Source organism: Papaver somniferum, chromosome 2, assembly GCF_003573695.1.
Source record: "Papaver somniferum cultivar HN1 chromosome 2, ASM357369v1, whole genome shotgun sequence".
Classification (NCBI taxonomy): Eukaryota; Viridiplantae; Streptophyta; class Magnoliopsida; order Ranunculales; family Papaveraceae; genus Papaver; species Papaver somniferum.
Genome location: NC_039359.1, coordinates 91,301,602 through 91,321,441, shown reverse-complemented (window position 1 = coordinate 91,321,441; position 19,840 = coordinate 91,301,602). Strand labels below are relative to the sequence as shown.

General features: G+C 38.4%; 1 protein-coding gene across 1 annotated transcript; it reads right to left on the bottom strand.

Moving 5' to 3' along the window:
• Positions 1 to 8,954: 8,954 nt before the first annotated feature.
• LOC113351609 (F-box protein At3g07870-like) lies at positions 8,955 to 13,121 on the bottom strand. Its single transcript, XM_026595563.1, has 4 exons — positions 13,043 to 13,121; positions 10,555 to 11,543; positions 9,209 to 9,292; positions 8,955 to 9,059 (listed from the first exon to the last, which is right to left on the bottom strand). Exons 1-4 carry the CDS (start codon positions 13,119 to 13,121, stop codon positions 8,955 to 8,957), a joined length of 1,257 nt encoding a protein of 418 aa, XP_026451348.1.
• Positions 13,122 to 19,840: the final 6,719 nt, after the last annotated feature.

The window sequence follows — 19,840 nt, the reverse complement described above, 5'->3', positions numbered from 1 at the left end:
AGCTTAGTAATGGTTCGAACCTATCTTTCCACATATCAATATCTAACATAGGAACAGAATCCAACAGAGCATTACTGTGTTCAATGTTACTATCATCGTCGAAATCCAGGCTAAAATGGGATAAACAACTCTCCAATGTATTTTCCGGTACGATGTTTGGTAATGACTCCTGAACTAAGGTTCCTATCATGTTCACCTCTTCAATACATGTGCTATCTAGCTCAGAATGTAGCTTGTTTACATTAAAAATATTCAGCTCAATAGTCATATTACCAAAAGATAGATTCATAATACCATTTCGACAGTTTATGATCGCATTAGACGTAGCTAAGAATGGGCGACCTAAAATCACAGGTATTTGGTTCTCTGGGTCGGGGACAGGTTGGGTATCTAGGACCACGAAATCCACTGGATAAATAAACTTGTCGACCTCAATAAGAACATCCTCGATCACACCACGAGGGATTTTAACGGACCTATCAGCTAACTGGAGTGTTATCTGGGTAGGTTTCATCTCACCAAGTCCTAGCTTAAGGTACACATGGTATGGCAGTAAGTTCACACTGGCTCCTAAGTCAAGCAACGCTTTCTCAACACGGTACTTACCTATTGTACAAGAAATGGTAGGGGACCCTGGGTCTTTATACTTAGGAGTAGTGGTATTCTGAATAATAGAACTCACATGACTAGCTATGAAGGCTTTCTTCTGGACACTGAGCTTACGCTTTCGCGTACACAAGTCCTTAAGGAACTTGGCATAAGAGGGAATCTGCCTAATTGCATCTAATAATGGAAGGTTGATATTAACCTGCTTAAAAACCTCCAAATATCATTAAAGTTGGACTCCCTCTTAGTCGGAACTAGCAGCTGGGGAAACGGGGCTCTGGGAACAAAGTGAGGCTCAACAGGACCCTCATTGGTCTCTTTGGAGACTCTATCAGTCTCCTCATTTTCTGGCTCAGCAGGGTGAACTACAGCATGTTCACTATCAGGCATGGCGACCTTGTTGTCAACTTTCTTTCCACTTCTTAGGGTTGTGACAGCATTCACATGATTGTACGATTTCTCTCCTCTAGGGTTAGGATCAGTATGACTAGGGAACCTTCCATCCTCTCTCTCACTTATAAACTTAGCTATTTGTCCTACTTGAAGTTCTAACTTGGCAAGACTCTGGGAAGTATTCTTCAATTCCTGCCTAGTTTCTTGTTGAAAGCTCATGTGGTTCTTTGATAGCATGTCATGGTTACTTACTAACATAGTGATAGCTTCCTCTAAGGTAGAGATCTTTTTCTTGGAAGTGTTCTGAAACTGGGTTTGACCTGAAGAGTTCTTAAAACCAAAACCTGGGGGAGGCTGAGAATTGCTATACTGGCCTTGATTCTGGCCCTTAGACCAAGAGAAATTAGGATGGTTTCTCCAACCAAGGTTGTAGGTTTCTGAGTATGGGTCAAACTTCTGACGGTTCTCAAACCTAGAGTTGTTATAGACAACATGGGCTTGTTCTTCACTAACTTGACCTTCCCAAAATGAATTATCGTGCTCGATTCCACAACTAGAGACTTGAGAGGCTCTATTAGGTTCAACAAGGGACCTATTTTTAGACTGACCCATTTCTAAAGCTTCTAACCTTCTGGACAAAGCAGCAAACTTAACATCTGACGCAAAACTCGTATCTACCATATTGGTGCTACTTCTATTGACCAAGAGTCTTTTAGGGGGTTCAACACAAGATTCCCACTGTTGGGATTTTTCAGCGATAGCTCCTAGGAAGGTAAAAGCATCATCAGCATTTTTACTAGTGAACTCACCAGCGCACATAGATTCAACCATGGCTTTGGTCGAATAGTCTAAACCATCATAAATAATCTATACAAGTTTCATATTATCAAATCCATGGTGAGGACACTGAGATAGGAGATCATTGAATCGCTCTAAAAACCTATAAAGAGACTCTCCCTCTTGTTGCACACTAGCACTAATTTTCTTCCTAACAGCTGCAGTTTTATGCTTAGGGTAGAATTTCATATAGAAGGCAGCGATAAGTTCCTGCCATGTTTCTATGGATTCAGACGGTAGGTTGTTAAGCCAGGTCTTGGCTTTATCTCTCAAGGAAAAGGGAAACATTTTAAGTTTCAAGACTTCATCAGTAAGGTCTTTTATTCTAATTGTCCCACAAATTTCCTCAAAGTCCCTAATATGAAAATAAGGGTTCTCATCATCTTTTCCTAAGAATATAGGGATCATCTGAAGAATACTAGGTTTTATCTCGAAATTAGCCGTAGTGGCTGGCAATTTAATGCATGAAGCTCGGTTGGTCCTAGTTGGGAACATGTAATCTTTCAAAGTTGCCATCGCTGGCAAAACAGAAGTACTAGGGGTACTATCCTCACAAAGAGACAGATTCTCAAAACAAAAGTTTCCAAAAACAGGGCTCTCAAAAGAAGAATCTTCGAGCTCCCTGCTTAAATCAGAAGAACTACTAGGTTTTTCGCTAATCAATCGACCTAGAGTATCTCTTTTCCAAGCCCTAACAAAATCGGGCATACACTAAAAAGAATTCAAAAAGAAATAAAAATCCTAACAGGAAGGTTCTAGAAAACACACAGCAGGCTGACTCGACTTTACCACAGCAAACCTACAGATTTCTAGCAAACAACAAGCATGATGGCTCCACTTAGATTGTTTCTAGACCAGCTTCTAATCCTTCGAAAGGGAATTCGTTACAATTTGAGCAAACCCCTCTGGAATCAATCCGAGTTAAAGCAAGTTGAATTGAGGCGAGGGAAGCTCAGTGGAGCTTTGATACCCAAAACCTCACCGATCCAATGCGGCGCAGTCACGCATTCAACTCGCAGAAACCGTCAAGAACTTCGAGGTGTGCTTAAAAGAGTAACCAATATTTTTCGAATGATTTTCCTGTTAAGCTCGATACCCTATAGGTCTCTTTCTAGTCCAAATTTTAGGCTTAGGTTTGCTTTAGGTTTCGTTTTCCTAAGGCGGGCAAGAAGGGAGCGGTGATGAAATCCGAACCCTTATCTTATATGGTCCAGTCCTTTCCCTTTACTAGGAATTTAAAAACAGTCCATATTCAAGTCCTCAACATATATTCACCTTAAGGAGTCCAGTAACCCGCTTGCAGGAGATTCGCGGGTGTTTAGAATTTTACCTCCCGTACCAGACGGGCGAAGAACCGCCGAAGTCGACTCGGGCCACGACTCCTATGCCGTGTGCGAACCCGAGGGGCCGAGATGATATCGTAATCGTCGTCCTTCCCTGCAAACAGTTTATATTTAAGGGTACCCTTCCGTAGGGTTTAAAAATAAAAATAAAAATGTCCCAAAATTAATGTCCAAAGTCCATAAAAAAAAATACAAAAGAAAAGAAAGTCTAAAAAAAAATTACAAAAATAAAACTGTCTCTCTTTTTTTTTTCTCTCTTTTTAACAAAATAAAGAAAATCTTCTTCTTTTCGCTCCTTTAGCTTTGGTTTTCACTCCCAAACTTTAAGTAAATCACCACAAGCTTTGGCAAATTTATCTCTCGCTCCAACTTCAAAAATCTGCAAGGAAACAAAAAAAACCAAAAACGTAAAGAAGAACAAGAATAATAATAAAAAAAAAATCTAAAAAAAATGCTACCTAAACACAAATCCGCGTCGGCGGCGCCAAAAATTTGGTAGTTTTCAAATAGTGATTGTAGTAGATAGTGGTAAAAGGGGTTCTTTTCGAACTTGTGAAGGTAACTCTTTTTTTTTAGATTTAAGAAAATAAATAAATGAAGGAAATTAATAGTAATGTCAATATTTTAGAAGGATTAAGGCTCAGGATTCACTACCACAAGTTAATTGGTTATAAATAATATTTCAGAAATTATTATTAAGCTCTTTTTCTTATTAAATCACTTTTTAATTTAAAAGGTGTCCAAATATTAAGTTGTAATCCTTAAGCATGATTTATCAAAGAATTATTCTAAGCATAAAACATCAAACTGATTCACAACTAATTAAGAAAACCATTTTCTCCTCTTTTTTATATTTATCCAAGTGAATTAAATAAAGTGAATAATTAAAGAAATTATAAATAAAAATATTACCAATCAAACATGAGTGAATAGATCCTCCATTGCCTTAATCACCAAGAATTTAGCCGCTCAACATGTTGGAAAACCTCTCAAAATATTTCATAGATACTCAAACATGTTTTACAATGAAGAGAAAGACAAGAAATTGATGTAAAACAGAATTTTGCGACCCCCAGAAGACGTCCAGAATCAACGACAGAGCTGAGGCGCTGTTGTCATTGAAGAACTACGACCCACAGCGGACAGTCGATGGTACTGTTGATAAACGACGGTCTTGGAGAGTCTGTTCTTCACGTTCTTCCTCCTCGCAGCAGCAGCAGCAGCAGAACCAGAATCTCTGCAACTTGGATTTTCTTGCTCTGTAGTGCTCTAAACCTCTCCCAATTCTCTACTAAACTTTTCTAACCCTTATTATGACTCGAAACAACACTTATATAGCTATCAAACCCCCAAAAATCTCGAGTGAATCCGACTTCTTCTTTCTTCTCTCTTCTCTGCGCTGTTGAGAGAATATCTCTCCTGTCATCTCCCTGTACGCGTTTGTTAGCTATAAACTTTCCCCAAGACTCTCCCAGGACTTGAATAATACTATAGAGAGTCTATCCAGCGTGAGACTCGCCCAAAACTCTCTCAAAAAATCTTTGAAACTTCAACAGAAAGTACGTGTCCCTGTTTGGACTTTGTGTGATTTTTCCGACTTATCCAGCCCAATTGGCTGGGTCTAGACGATTTAAACAGGCCCCTTATGTATTGTAGAGTCCATACATACCAAATACACCCATTGAATCGCTCTAAAACAGCTCCAAGATCGAACACAAAATCTGCCAGTTCTTGCATGCATTTTTCCGCCATTTTTTTAGTTTGAAACTATGAAGATGACCTCCCCTTATCTGTGGCTGGTCTCCCTTTAGCAGATGCCTGGAAATGGGTCACCCCTTAGTAATTAGGCTACCCCTTATCAATCAAGGGTCCGTATAGCAAGTGTCCTCTGGGGCATTTTCCGCACTTTTTTCGGGGTTCCTCCGGGGTATTTCTGGGATACTTCCGGTACACTTCTGAGGCGCTTCTGGTACGTTATCAACGGAGGTCTAAATGCCACATTTTAACCAAATTCGCCGCAAGAGATTATTTTCCAAAAACACCTACAAATACATAAAATAACCAAATAAGTACAATATCGAGTACTAACAATATATACAAATGAGCTATATTAGACACATAAATGCGTCTATCACTATGACTGAATCTTCATCACTATCATCACTCCATTCTTCACCAACACGATCTGTCTCATGTGTAGTGCCAGCGACATCAGTCGTTATATGAGTTCTAGTTCCATCCAACTCGGTCTTATATGGAAATTGTGTCTCATAGAATTTTACATCTCTAGACACTATAAACCTTCTTGTGTCGATATCGTACACTTTCCATGCCTTCTTACCGAATGGATATCCTAGAAACACACACCTTCTTCCTCGACTAGCAAACTTATCTCCTTTGCTACTTTGATCATATACATAACACAAACATCCAAAGACCTTCAACTGTTTATATAGAGGTGGTTTTCCAAACAATACTTCATATGGTGTTTTATTATTTAGGATAGGTGTAGGAGTACGATTGATCAAGTACGCCGCTGTCAATGCACACTCTCCCCAAAACCGTTTCGGCAAGCTTGCTTGAAATCTCAAAGCCCGTGCCACATTCATTATATGTTGATGTTTTCTCTCAACTCTTCCATTCTGTTGTGGAGTGCCTACACAAGACGTCTCAAAGACTATTCCACTAGTCTTAAAATACCCACGTAATGCATTAAATTCCGTTCCATTATCACTTCTAACAATTTTAATATCCTTGTTAAACTGACGCTTCACAAGAGCAACAAATTCACGAAATATTGATTCAACTTCTGTTTTATTCCGAATTAAATAAATCCAAACACCTCTTGAAAAATCATCAACTATTGTTAGAAAATATTGTGCTCCACATGATGAATGGATCTTATAAGGACCCCATAAATCTATATGAACTAAATCAAAAATACAATTCGATTTACTCAAACTACTAGTAAAACTGCTTCTACGATGCTTTGCCCGGGGACAAATATCACAAGCATCATTATTCTTCTTAATTAATCTACTCACACCTTGCAATTTCTGCAAAACTTTTTCTGATGGATGTCCCATATGCTGATGCCACAACTCATATGAATCTTCATGCACAGCCATAACTTCAACATGCGGCACACCACAGAAAATATATAGTCCACCTTGTCTCTCAGCCACTCCAATCATCCTCCTCGTAGACCGGTCCTGTATAAGACATAATTTGTTAGTACATTTAATAATACAACTCATCTCATCAATAAGTTGTGTGACTGAAATTAGGTTACAGGTTATCTGCGGTACATAAAGCACGTTTTCAAGTTTCAATCCACCAGGGAGAATCACGGTTCCAATTTTCTCAGAGTATGCATATTTTCCATTAGGCAATCCAACTGAACATTACCTAATATCTCGTACACTCCTCATGTTAAGAAGTTCATACGTAACATGATTTGTTGCACCTGTGTCAACAATCCAGGATGTTTTATTCTTTTTACCTTGTAGATGAGAACTAGACTTTCTTGAGTTTAAAAACTCCATCACCTCTTGAACTTGTGCTGATGTAACTCCTACTAGACCCGTTCCATCAGCTGATGACGTACTAGCACCAGCACTCTCCTTTGCTGCCGAAATATGCAGGTTATGAGCACGAACAGGATTTCCTCCTTGTCCTCTACCTCCTCTTCCAGTACGTCCTCTTCCTCCAGTTCTTCCTCCTCTTCCATTCTTTGGTCTGTCTCCCCACCATTCTGGATATCCAATAATCTTAAAACATCCATCATCAGAGTGTCCTTGTCTGCTGCAAGTTTTGCAGTACTTGTTGGGATCATAAGCACTATTAAGTAGGCGTTGATCAGATTGCACCTTAAAAGCCATAACATTCTCTTGCATCTCTGTAGTCACAACTCCCTCTCCAATTTTCAGGCGTTCTGAGTTCACAATTGTTTGATACGCAACATCCACAGACGGCAATGGTTCTCTTGCAAGCAATTGTTCACGCAAAGAGCTGTATACAGAATCTAACCCAATCAGAAAATAATGCAATAAATCTTCTTCTCTCAACAAACTTACCTGAGATGCAATATTACAGGTGCACTTTCCACACTTGCATTGGGGTATCTTCATATAAGTCACCATCTCATCCCATATTTTGTTCAATCTTCCAAAATATATAGCAACTTCCTCCGTTTTCTTCTGTTTGCAGTCACTTAAAGATGCTTTTAGTTGGCATATTCTTGTTCCACTAACAACACAAAATCTTCTCTTCAAGTGTGCCCATAATAGACTTGCATCCTCATAATCTCCCAGAGTTGATCTCACTGATAACTCCATCGTGTTACTGATCCATGAGACCAGCATTGATTGCACTACTATCCATTCTTCCAACTGATCCGGATCTTCAGGTCTTGTAACTGTTCCATCAATAAAACCAAATTTTCTTTTGGCTATTAACGATCTTCTTATGGCTCTAGCCCATTCATCATAATTATTTCCTCTCAAAGGTATTGGCGTGATGATATTTCCTGGTCCATCACTCGAACCTAGGTAATATACGGGGTTCTTCTTTTGTACATCATATTCCACCGTCTTTCCTTTGGATGATTCAATTTCGTTAACCATCTTTCGTTTTTTTTTAGGTTTCGAAACTGGCTCTTGATGCCATGTTAAGAATTTTGTGTATATTCTTTCATGTCTCTTCAAAACTGATTACAAGGATATATATATGTGCGACCACATCATAGAGTCCTACTAGAAATACATTCCATATCAGTCTCGGTTTCCTAGAATAAGTCTTTCCTAGACTTTCCTAGTATAAACACATTCCATATCAGTCTCAGACTTTCCTAGTTTATGTTCTAAGAGACGTGTACATCTGAGACCTTCCATATCAGTCTCAGACTTTCCTAATAGTTCTGTAAGTTTTTTTTCTCTTTTTTTATCATTTCAGTAATTTAATTAGCTAGCAATGCAAAATGATAGAAAAAAACAAAGGCATCAACAGAGAAACATTCGTGCACAAAAACCAGAAAATAAAACCTTTAAAGAAGTGCATCTACCAATTAATCCGCACTATATATAAGCCAAGGGAATACATAGAAACCCATATTGCATGATCATATCTTGCTTTCGATAGTTGATCATTATGTATCCATCAACAACAAATCCTAATAGAACAAGTTAATCTAAAGCATGCAAGCAAGAACGATGAACTCACGAGTTTAAAAATAAAACAAAGCCCTTTCGAGAATTGTCCTCCTCATAACTACATTTGCAGCGAGAAGCAGCCAGTAGTCGTATAGCCTCACGCTTGTGCTTGCCATATTTTTTTTCCTTACACCTTTCCACCTTGCGAAACTGCTTAAGAGCGTTGCTTCATCTCAGCATATGTTAGCGGTCCACTTATCCACTTTTATTGTTGGAATAAAGAGACCTGCTTAAAATTTGTTATGGCCTGCCAGTCTTAACTCCTTTTGTGCACTACTAAAGGCACCCAACACATTAGGTGTCACTGGGCTTCTAGTGCAAGGTTCTTTGGTGTCGTTCGCACATGACGGTTGCCAAATATGTGGTGTTTTCATATGTTTTTGGGACGACGCTTCAATTTTTTGGCTATAACCACCGATTCAGTTCCTTTTGGGTACTCATTTCGTGACTTACTGGATGCTCTCTTCAACCATCGAAAATCATGATAGATCTAAAAGAACTGTCACACTTGCTTTTGGGTAAGACTTCCAAGTTTCTGCCACAAACTCTTCAATCACCACTCGCCTTAAGCTTCTTCAAACTCTTTAACAGCTTTTTGCAACTCCTCTGACAGAACTGTCACACTTGCTTCTGTTATGCTTCTGTAACGATTCTTCTTAACTGTGACATCCTTTAGTCACACTACTTGTTCATCTGTAACAATTCTGTAACTATAATTGTTTTTTTATAACATATCACGTACTGTTACTGTCTTGCAATAACACTTCCTCACAAACTCTAAACATCACGTACTATTTTTTTTTTTTTTTTTTTACGGACCTTGTGACCATCTTCATCTTTTAACAATAGCAGCAGATCATCATCGCCACTGCCAACAATGACAACATCACCTTGCTCAACTCCCTTATCAATCATTCACCCTCTTTATATAACACGGCTGCAACAGTTCTTCTTCACGGGTTTGATTAATCAAATCTCACCCAAAAATTCCAACTAAAAGTCGTACCCAAACTTCTTTATTTGAGCCATTGATGATCACTATCGATCGGCAATACTCTTCTCTCTTCATGGAATTATTACAGCAGTCAACAGCTTGAGCTTCTTCCATCCCCTTCGGTTTCTTCTCTGTAGTTCAAGCTTCTCTCTCGTTCTCACAATGCAATGACCAGTACCAGAAGTCACCATTAACAACAACTGCTCCTTACACGACTGCAGGACCTTCTATCGCTGGCAGCAACCATTCTCTCTGCAACTCCGTCGATTGCTCGCAACAACTCGAGTTCTTATCATCAAACCACCGTTTTATAGTCATCGTCACTGCAAAGCTCTGTATCCTCTCTTCCGTTGATCTTTCTCGAGCTCAACTGAATCCAACACTCCCTATTCTGATCCAGTCGGCATCAACTCATCTTCATGGTACTAATTTCTTCTCCATCTTTTCTTCCTTTTTCTTCTTGATCAAAAGGTTCTTGTAGCAGCCTTCTTTTCAAGACAACCAGCAGAACCCACCAATTCTTCTTTGTTTGCTCCGTACTCTAACCAAACTGGAACTCAGATTCATCGATCAACCACCAATCGTCCAAGAAAAACAACTGGCAGCAGATCCTATTACGGCATCCATCCTCACTGAATCACTGCTTTTGACAGATCTAACAGCGACCAAAACTTGTTCTCCAATCCAACAAGTTACGAACAGTAACCTTGCGTTCATGACAGCATCTTCCTTCCTTTGAAAAACAGCAACATGGCTTTACAAGCCACGGGTTTTGGAGCAGCAACATACCTTACGTCTTTTTTTTTTTTATCATTAGAACTTTGCGCCGTCTTTTTTTTTTTTTTTTTTAACCCTAAACGGAAAAACTCTTCTAACTTTTTTTTTTTTTTTAAACCTTTCTTCATCTCCTCTCTCTTCCTCTCACCTCGCTCTGATACCATGTTAAGGATCGAGCAAGAGAAAGGAGAGCATAAACGCGGAAGCGTAAACATCTACATTGATAATAATTCGGTGTATCTTTTTCATTAATTCTCTAGCTATTTATACAATCACAAGACTTGGCTCTCAAGGCACAAGACTTGGCTCTCAAGATAATTCCTAATATAACTCTCACAACCTAAATGCATATCTCCTAAATATAGACTCTCATATATTATTTCCTAATACATACATTCTTCTTGTTTTTCTGCACTTTCTTTAATATCCACATATCCATGCGTTTATCTTCCTTACGATAATAAGCATCGTCCTCTTGTTCAGAACACCTTTCAACTGTAACATGATAAGCACATAAACAACCATTTAAGGACACAAGTTCTCTGTAACCGCGGACAACATCATGACAAGGTGGCATTGGGACGGTACCAAACGTCTCATCTGCTAAATGAAAAGTTCTGAGGTTCCAGTCATCTTCAATATGCTCTAGCCAATAAAGTGCCTCGTTTGCAAAAACCAATCTTTCTTTACTAGTGTAATGTATTTCCCCTTTGTTTCTCCACCCGCTGCCACTACCAAGTGTGTATACCTGAACCCTTCCCAACTGCTCGAATTGGTTGTACTCATAGGTAACTTGAACAACCTTGTACTCATTAGTAGATTGACAATAACCAAATCCACCGAGCACCTCAGGTCTCGATATTTCACCAAAATCCATCTCCGGAAGATAAACATATTCTCCTGTCATTGGATTGCATATGTAGAAAAGAGACTTCGTTTCATCATTTTGAACAGGAAAGCACACTAAACCATTGCAGGAACCATATATGACAGGATTAAAAGGTCCATTTTTTATCAGCTGAACAGGGATATCTCGGGATAGACCTAACCCAAGGTCTATCTTTGCAAGTGTCTTGTGAGAAATCGGTTCATCATGAATACTTACCTCCTCGTTGTATACGTAGAAGATCTGGATTTCTTCAGAGTGTCTTCCGATTTCCGAAACTGCTAGAAGGAAACCCGTCTTTGGCTTTTTCAAGAGGATTCTCCAAAGTTTGCACACTGCTCTGCCCAGCGAGACACACTCGATAGGGATATGAGAAAGTACCTTTGCTGTTATATCTACATTGAGATTCTTGATTAACCCATTGCTGGTTCCAAGAATGTTCCCTGTGAGTAACTTTCTTTCAATAGTATTAACAGGCGTATTATCATCGTTACCATCTATTAGGAAATAATATATGAGAGTCTATATTTAGGAGATATGCATTTAGGTTGTGAGAGTTATATTAGGAATTATCTTGAGAGCCAAGTCATGTTAAGGATCGAGCAAGAGAGAGGAGAGCATAAACGCGGAAGCATAAAAGACTACATTGATAATAATTCGGTGTATCTTTTTCATTAATTCTCTAGCTATTTATACAATCACAAGACTTGGCTCTCAAGGCACAAGACTTGGCTCTCAAGATAATTCCTAATATAAATCTCACAACCTAAATGCATATCTCCTAAATATAGACTCTCATATATTATTTCCTAATTGTATGCTACTCCCCTGTGGACGAGAATGATGACTCGAACCGGTGGGTTTGGATCAGGGAGATCAGTATGAAATACAAAACCGAGTTCCCTGATTACAGACATTTTGAGCCGTTTTCGATAACAAGTAACAATCAAGTTTTGATGTGGGAGAACTGTGATGTGCAAGACTATAAAACACCTATTTGTTATGAACCTAATACTACAATTACAAATTATCTCTGGAATACTGGTATGTTGTATGCTCAAGCAATTCCCCACATGAGTAGCTTTGTTTCGTTGGAAGATCTTGGAGAGAAGTCTGCGAGGTACATTCCAGATGATAGTAAATTTATGCATATGAGTCGGAATGTGTAGGACTAGATTTGCAACCATAGACTCCAGGTCCAAGTATTACTTTCACTTTTATTTCGTACCTTTTAAGTCCAAATTTCTGAAAATTGAATTGAATTATTTTTATCATGTTAAATAGGATTTCTTTTCTTTTATTTTTTCCATATAATATAATAATGCAAAATGACAGTAATTTCAATTATTTTGTTTATTCCGGTTGATTTGTGAATTTGATTAAAGTTGAGGCAATTTTTGTGCACACCAACCGGAAAATAAAATAAACTCCGTCCTCATAACTACATTTGCTTGAATATTGATGCATCTGGCTGCTAGCGCATGTTTCTTCATTTTCCCATATATCAACAACAGCAGCGTCTTGGTATGAGGAGGTCGAGGTATACTTAAGGCCCCCAACAGTGTTTTTGGGTGTCCCGCATGATCGTCATGGTTAAAATGTGGTGCTTTTATATGTAATTGAGACGGTGCTTCAACCTTTTTTTTGTACGTAAACACGACTTTGGCTTCTTATTTCTAGGGTTTAGTTTCGTGACTAGTGTGATGCTCTCTTCAACCATGGAAGATCATGATAGATCCAAAAGAAGAGTAATCGCGGACAGTTCTATCAAGAGCAATGGAGTAATCATAATCTCAGATATTACAGAAAACATACTTTCTCGTGAGAGCAGTATGCAAGTTACGGAGAAATCACTTGAAAAAACCAAAGACTGGTTTCCTTTTCACAGGGCATAAGTTCCAATTGTGTTATGCCGAAGAAGAGGTGAATGTTGAACAACATTCTTTTCAGTCCCTTACAAAGATTGATCACTGTTTAGGTCAAGACGAATGTATACCTGATATATATGGTTCTTGCAATGGTTTAGTTTGTTTTCCAGAAAACAGGAGTCCTGTTAATATTATCTGCAACCCCATTGACAGGAGAATACGTTTATCTTCCAAAGATGGATACAGGTGGAATATATTGTATGGAGTACACTGGATTTGGTTATTCAACATCCACTAACGAGTACAAAGTTTTTGAAGTTTACTACGACCTCAGGGTCGGATTCGTTCGGGGAAAGGTTCAGGTTTACACCCTTGGTGATGGCAATGGGTGGAGATACAAAGGGGAAATCCCTTACATTATTAAGAACACGGCAGTTTTTGCAAACAACTCACTTTATTGGTTAGATCAGAGTACAGATTTGGAATTCAATAACATCGTTGCCTTTGATTTAGCAGATGAGACGTTTAGTCACCGTGTTTTGAAAAGGTTCCCGGATATTTTCCTAGTTATCAAGTTCATCTCGTGTCTTTAAGAGGGAGTTTAAGTTTTTATCATGAGAGAACTGCTCAAAGTTTTTCTAGACATGGTTCGAAGGAATTTGTATGGATATATGGACTCTAAAGAAAGAAAAGAAGAAGAAGAGCAACAAGAAGAGTTGCGGCCCTTCTGAGTACTGCCCTTTGGATGACAACGATGACTCGAACCCTTGGGTTTGGATTCGGGAGTTCAGTATAAAATATGAAACAAGGGGTGGTCAACCTTACTATGAACCATTTTCCGTAACACCAAGCAATCAAATTTTGCTGTGGGAGACTCGTGACATCATCAAGAAATATCTATGCTGTTATGACCCTACTACACTCACTTTAAAGAAACTATGGACTAAGTATGTGGTGCGTTCTCAAGCAATTCCTCACATGAATACCTTCGTTTCGTTGGAAGATCTTGGAGAGGAGTCTGACATGTACGTTCCAGATGATAGCAAGTTTATGCATACAGGTCAGAAGGTGTAGGACTAGATTTGCCACCATATATAACCTCCAGGATTCAGGTCCAAGAATTTACTTTTTCTTTGCTGCATATATTATAGACTCATAGTTGAAGTTTCTGAATATTGATATTAACTACTTTGATCAGTTTAATATAATTTTTTGTTCATCTTTTCCATAATTTAGCAATGCAAAATTATATTAATTTTTCTTGTGTATATCTGTTGTCATGTTAAATTCATACAAGTTGGGGCAATATTCCCTTGCAATAAATTTTCAGAAGAAACTTTAAACTCTAAATTAGGTACATAACCTTCAACTATCAACTGTTTTGTAAGGCCATCTAGAGTAGAGTATATATTTGTACATTTCTTGTGAGATTTATCAGCTGTTATAGAGCTGTCACCGAATTTATGGATTTGGATACTAACACAATAGAAATTCCTTATTCCTTGTAACTGCGCTTGAGAAGAGAAGAACGGCTATTCCGACTCTATACTGTACTCCTTGATCCAATGCTAGAACATGACCTTCTTAGGCCTTGGTAATGCAATCAAGTCGAGACACCAAGAATTTACTTTTTCATTTACTTCATACGTTATAGTTGAAGTCTCTGGATATTGATATTAACTACTTTGATCAGTTTAGTCAGAATATTTTATTTTTATCTTTCCCATAACTTAGCAAGGAATGGGCCGTATGTATTTCTGTTTGGGAAGCGGAAACCTTTAGTGCCTGCCCAGTGCTTTTGATCAGTACCTCCATGTGGATTTGACAACGTCCAGGAAAATGCACCCTGAACACATTCCTCAGGCTGTAATCTGTTCTTCAGATTCCCTGACGATGGCTCATCTCCTCTATATTGTCCAAACAACTTCCGCAGCCTCTCCGTTTGAGTCCTTTTTTTCATGTTTCCCATGAAACAAAAAAATGTTCTGTATAAGAACTGTAGATAGGAACCAAAAACCTAATGACAGTATAAATTAAACCAATAAATTTAAGGCTGTCTGGAGCATTTTATTGCTGCCTGGAGCTTAAACTCCGATTTTTAGTAACATATTGAGCTTTTCCTATTGATCCATGGAAAACGCCAAGATGATTATGGTTAGGCTTTTGAAAGCACCATCTGACCAATTTCTGGGGCAGATCAAGATCATGGATCTCTCCCTCATCCATATTTGGCCGACATAAAATATTTATTTCATAGTGAGAATGACTAAATGCTCGACCCCGACCTTTCGTTTATGAGGTGAGGGTTGAACCACCTGGCCATCTTCCCGATAATTATAATGGTTGATCCATGGAAGAAGCCAAGATAACTGTGACACGTACTAGAACCCATTTGAAGTTGTACATATCTAAGAGCATCTCCAACGGGAGGTTGTGATACTCCTAGTTTTACGGCCACATAGGATTTATACTTCATTTCCTAAAATTTCATCTCCAACCGCAACTTTAAAAGAGGATGTGAGGATTATGTAGCAAGCACTTAGATACACATCCTCTAGCCCATCCTCTGGTTTTAGAGGTTTCCTTAGAGGATGTAGAAAACCTAGTCATCATTATTTATGGCTATAATTACAGTTAAAAAGTAACGAATTTTCAATCAATGGTTTATAAAGTTCCTAACCAAAATTAAGATAATTATAGTTGGAGATGTTTTTTATTCACCTCCTTATAAGGAGATTTTGATCTCACATCCTTGAAAAATGACTTCCACGTAGAACTCACACCAAATTGCCATTGGAGATGCTCTAAGTCTTTCGGCAAATTTTGGCAGTTTAAAGAACAGAAAAATTGAACCTGAGAGGGTCATAATATATTCTAAATTAATTAATTACCTCAAGTTGATGGTCTTCCTTCCGGGAGTAAATTGATGTGTTTTTGTTGCGTCTGAACATACTAGTTTTAGTAGAAGTATTGGTTGAAGTAAATACTACTGAGAAGAGATGCAGAGCCATCACGGTGGCCTTAATGTACCAAGTTAAACTACTGAAAGAATGTAACCATTGGGACCGGTAAGCAGTGGGGACCATGGTGGAAATTGACCACATAATGGCCACAAAACAGGCAAATGTGGAATTGCCCTTAATAAACGCTGTATCCAACTGTTTGATGCGTTAACGTTCGTTTTTAAAACACGACTTTGGGTATGTAACCCTAATTCAGTTTTGTAACGTATGGGATGCTCTCTTCAACCATACAACGCTGAAGAATTATTTTTACTCACAGGCATATCATTACCATATTAAGGAAAATCATGATAAATCCAAAAGAAGAGTGATAGCCGAGAGTTTTATCAAAAGCAATGGAGTACTCGTGAATTCAGATTCTACAGAAAACATACTTTCTCGTATACCTGTCGAGTTCGTCTCACGAAGCCGAGCAGTATGCAAACTTTGGAGAAATCACTTGAAAAAACCAAAGACGGGTTTCCTTTATTTCACTGTTCCGGCGGATCTTCAGATCTGTTATGGAAATCAATTCAGCGAAGAAGAAGAAGAAGAGGTAAATATTTCTTTTCAGTCCCTTAGAAAGATTGACCATGGCTTAGGTCAGGATAAATTTATAGGTTCCATATATGGTTCTTGCAACGGCTTAGTTTGCTTTCCAGACTATGGAAAAGAGAAACAAGTATATATATTCAACCCCATGAGAATACATTTACCTTCCAGAGATGGATTTAGGTGGAATATCAAGAGATAATATGTACAGTGGATATCAAGAGATACATTTACCTTCCAGAGATGGATTTAGGTGGAATATCAAGAGATAATATGTACAGTGGATTTGGATATTGCATATCCACTAATGAATACAAGGTTGTTCAAGTTTACTACGGGAACGACGTAGGATCCTTGCCATCGGGAAAGGTTCAGGTTTACACCCTTGGTGGTGGCAATGTGGGGAGACACAAAGGAGAAATTCCTCACATTTTTAAGGGAGTGGCTGTTTATGCAAACAATTCACTCTATTGGCTAGATGACAGTACAGAATTGCAATTCAATAACTGTTAGAAAAAAAACGGGTTTTTGTTTTAAAACCAAATATGCATGGACTATGATTTGATCCCTAAACCTATTATCTATTATCTACTAGTTGTTTTTTCATTTGAATAGATAAAACAATACTCCCACATAGACTAAAATCTAAAGAGTTTTAGACTTAAATACCATAGAATTGCCTTTCCCGTACGCGCGGTGCTTTGCACCGAAGCACGCACACGCCGCCTTCCCTCTGGTCGGGTCGGGTCACGTTCGGGTGTGGATATGGGTTCACTAGATCCTATTTTTTTTTGCTGAAAGTTTTCGCACACGTTTTCCACACATGTAGAAGAATCCTACTCCTTGTCTGAACGTGTTTTGGCTTGACTTCTATGTCTGTCTGACTTGTGTGTCCCGCATGATTTAGACACTGACAAAAGCAAAAGCTATTTTTCTGAACCTGACAAAAGCTAAAGTTGTTTTTTGCAAAAGCAACACTCTTCTCTATGATTGACAAAAGCAACTCTCCAATTTGGTCTTGCACTGTTTTTAAACAAACATTATCAGTATTTCTGTCATACGCATGGGTTCTTTGCATGGCTTTTTCCTCTTGTTTGTAACGTCATAAAACACTATATCCTATCTTTTTGCTGAAAGTTTTCGCACGCGTTTTCCACACATGTAGAAGAATCTTACTCCTTGTCTGAACGTATTTTGGCTTGACTTCTATGTCTGTCTGACTTGTGTGTCCCGCATGCTTTAGACACAAAAGCAAAAGTTATTTTTCTGAACCTGACAAAAGCTAAAGTTGTTTTCTGCAAAAGCAACACTCTTCTCTATGACTGACAAAAGAAACTCTCCGATTTGGTCTTGCATTGTTTTTAAACAAACATTACCAGTATTTATGTCATACGCATGGGTTCTTTGCATGGCTTTTTCCTCTTGTTTGTAACGTCATAAAACACTATATAAGAAAGTAGTTTTCAGCTCATTAGATACACAACAGAGAAGAAGTAGCTTCTTCCTCTCTTATTCTTCTCTGCTATTGTTTCAGTTTCTCTGTAACTATTTCATTTTCTTCATAAATCTCTTCCAATCTCTTATAGTACCTTCTTTGCATGCTACATTGAGGGGTACTATCAGTAGTTGTATCCTGGAGGTGACTCGCTAACTGCTATAGCATCTCAGAGGAGTATCAGGCGATATTTCCTTTAGTTCAGCGTATCTCATACGTGCCTCTACTAGTTCCTGCAAAAATTATCTGTGCATCTCCAGGAACATCAGTCAAACGTCGGTTTGAGCTAAGTATTTTCTTCTAAATTATTACGATTGTTGTTACATGTATCCAACAATCTAAAGGCAATATCCTTCATTACTACATTTTTGTTGTAACAACATGGGAAAAAGTACTGTAGACAAACCCCCAAAGTTTAGTGGAAAAGACTTTAAACAATGACAATCAAAAATGTTATTCTTCTTAAAAGACCAAAGGTTACATGAAGTTGTTTTAGAAAAACCCTCAAGAAGGTTTCATGACCGTGGTTATGAAGATAGACTGGATAGGTGGACTAGGAAGAATTACATGTGCAAAAACCATATACTTAATTGTCTGGATGACTCCTTGTATGGCTTTTATAATGCAAAAGAAAAATTTACTGCTTTTGATTTATGGGAAGCCATGGAAGAAAAATATCTTGTTGAGGCTGCTGGAAGCAAGAATTTATTGGTGGCTAGGTTCCTTGAATATAAGATGACTGATGAAAATCCTGTAGTTGAGCAATTCATGGAACTCCAGCTAATCATCAACGAAATTCTTGCTGAAGGCATGTTTATTGATGAAGCTCTACAAGTTTCTGCAGTGATTGAAAAGCTTCCACCCTGATGGAACGACTACAAGAGGAGGATGCGACGCAAGACTCATGAAATCACCATGATAGAGCTGGGGAGAAAGATCCAAGTTGAGGAACTACTGTGCTGCAAGGACAAGAGCCTGATGTTGAGAAAAGACATGTCCAACAAAGCTCATATCCTAGATGATAATGCTGCATCAAATAAAGGGCATGAAGGAAAATCTGAATCCAGCAAAAATGGTAACAAACGTAACAAACGTCGTAACTCCAAAGGTAACCATCTTAAACCAAAGGGTGGTGTCTCTAAAAACACCATCAAAGGTGACTGCTATAACTGTGGTAAGACCTGTCATATGGCCAAAGACTGTAGGGCGCCTAAAAAGACCAAAAATGATCCAAAACAGAAACATAAGGCAAACATAGTAGATGAGTCTGGATATTTTACTGGCATGGTGTCTGAAGTCAACCTTGTCTCTAATGTGACCAATGTGAGAGACTGGTGGTTAGATTCTGGAGCCACCAGGCATGTCTGTAAGTTCATAAATGCTTTCTCCTCCTATGACACAGTTGGAGACGATGAGAAATTGTTTATGGGGAACTCTTCCACCTCGAAAGTGGTGGGAAAAGGCAAGGTTGAATTGAATGACGTGTATCATGTCCCAGAAATATGCAAGAATCTTATCTCAAAAGCCATCTTACTTGGAAAAGGTTTTAAGTTTGTAGCTGAGTCTAACAAAGTTGTAATCTCTAAGGGTGGTGACTTCGTAGGAAAAGGTTATGTCACTGAAAAATATCGCATTGAATGACGTGTATCACGTCCCGGAAATATGCAAGAATCTTATCTCAAAAGCCATCTTACTTGGGAAAGGTTTTAAGTTTGTAGCTGAGTCTAACAAGGTTGTAATCTCTAAGGGTAGTGACTTCGTAGGAAAAGGTTATGTCACTGAAAACATGATTAAGCTTAGTGTACTTTCTTTGAACTTGAATTTTAATGCATCTTCTTCTGCTTATGTTTGTGACTCCTCACATGGCATGATAGACT

What these genes read in the sequence shown, in the direction of transcription:
- LOC113351609 (XM_026595563.1), bottom strand. Translation starts at nt 13,121, where the DNA reads ATGGGGTTGCAGATAATATTAACAGGACTCCTGTTTTCTGGAAAACAA. An exon ending in GCAAGAACCATATATATCAG is followed by an intron (nt 11,544 to 13,042) that starts GTATACATTCGT and finishes ATTTCCTAATAG; the next exon opens with ATGGTAACGATGATAATACG. An exon ending in TGCAGAAAAACAAGAAGAAT is followed by an intron (nt 9,293 to 10,554) that starts GTATGTATTAGG and finishes ATGATTGATAAG; the next exon opens with GGAGTTGAGCAAGGTGATGT.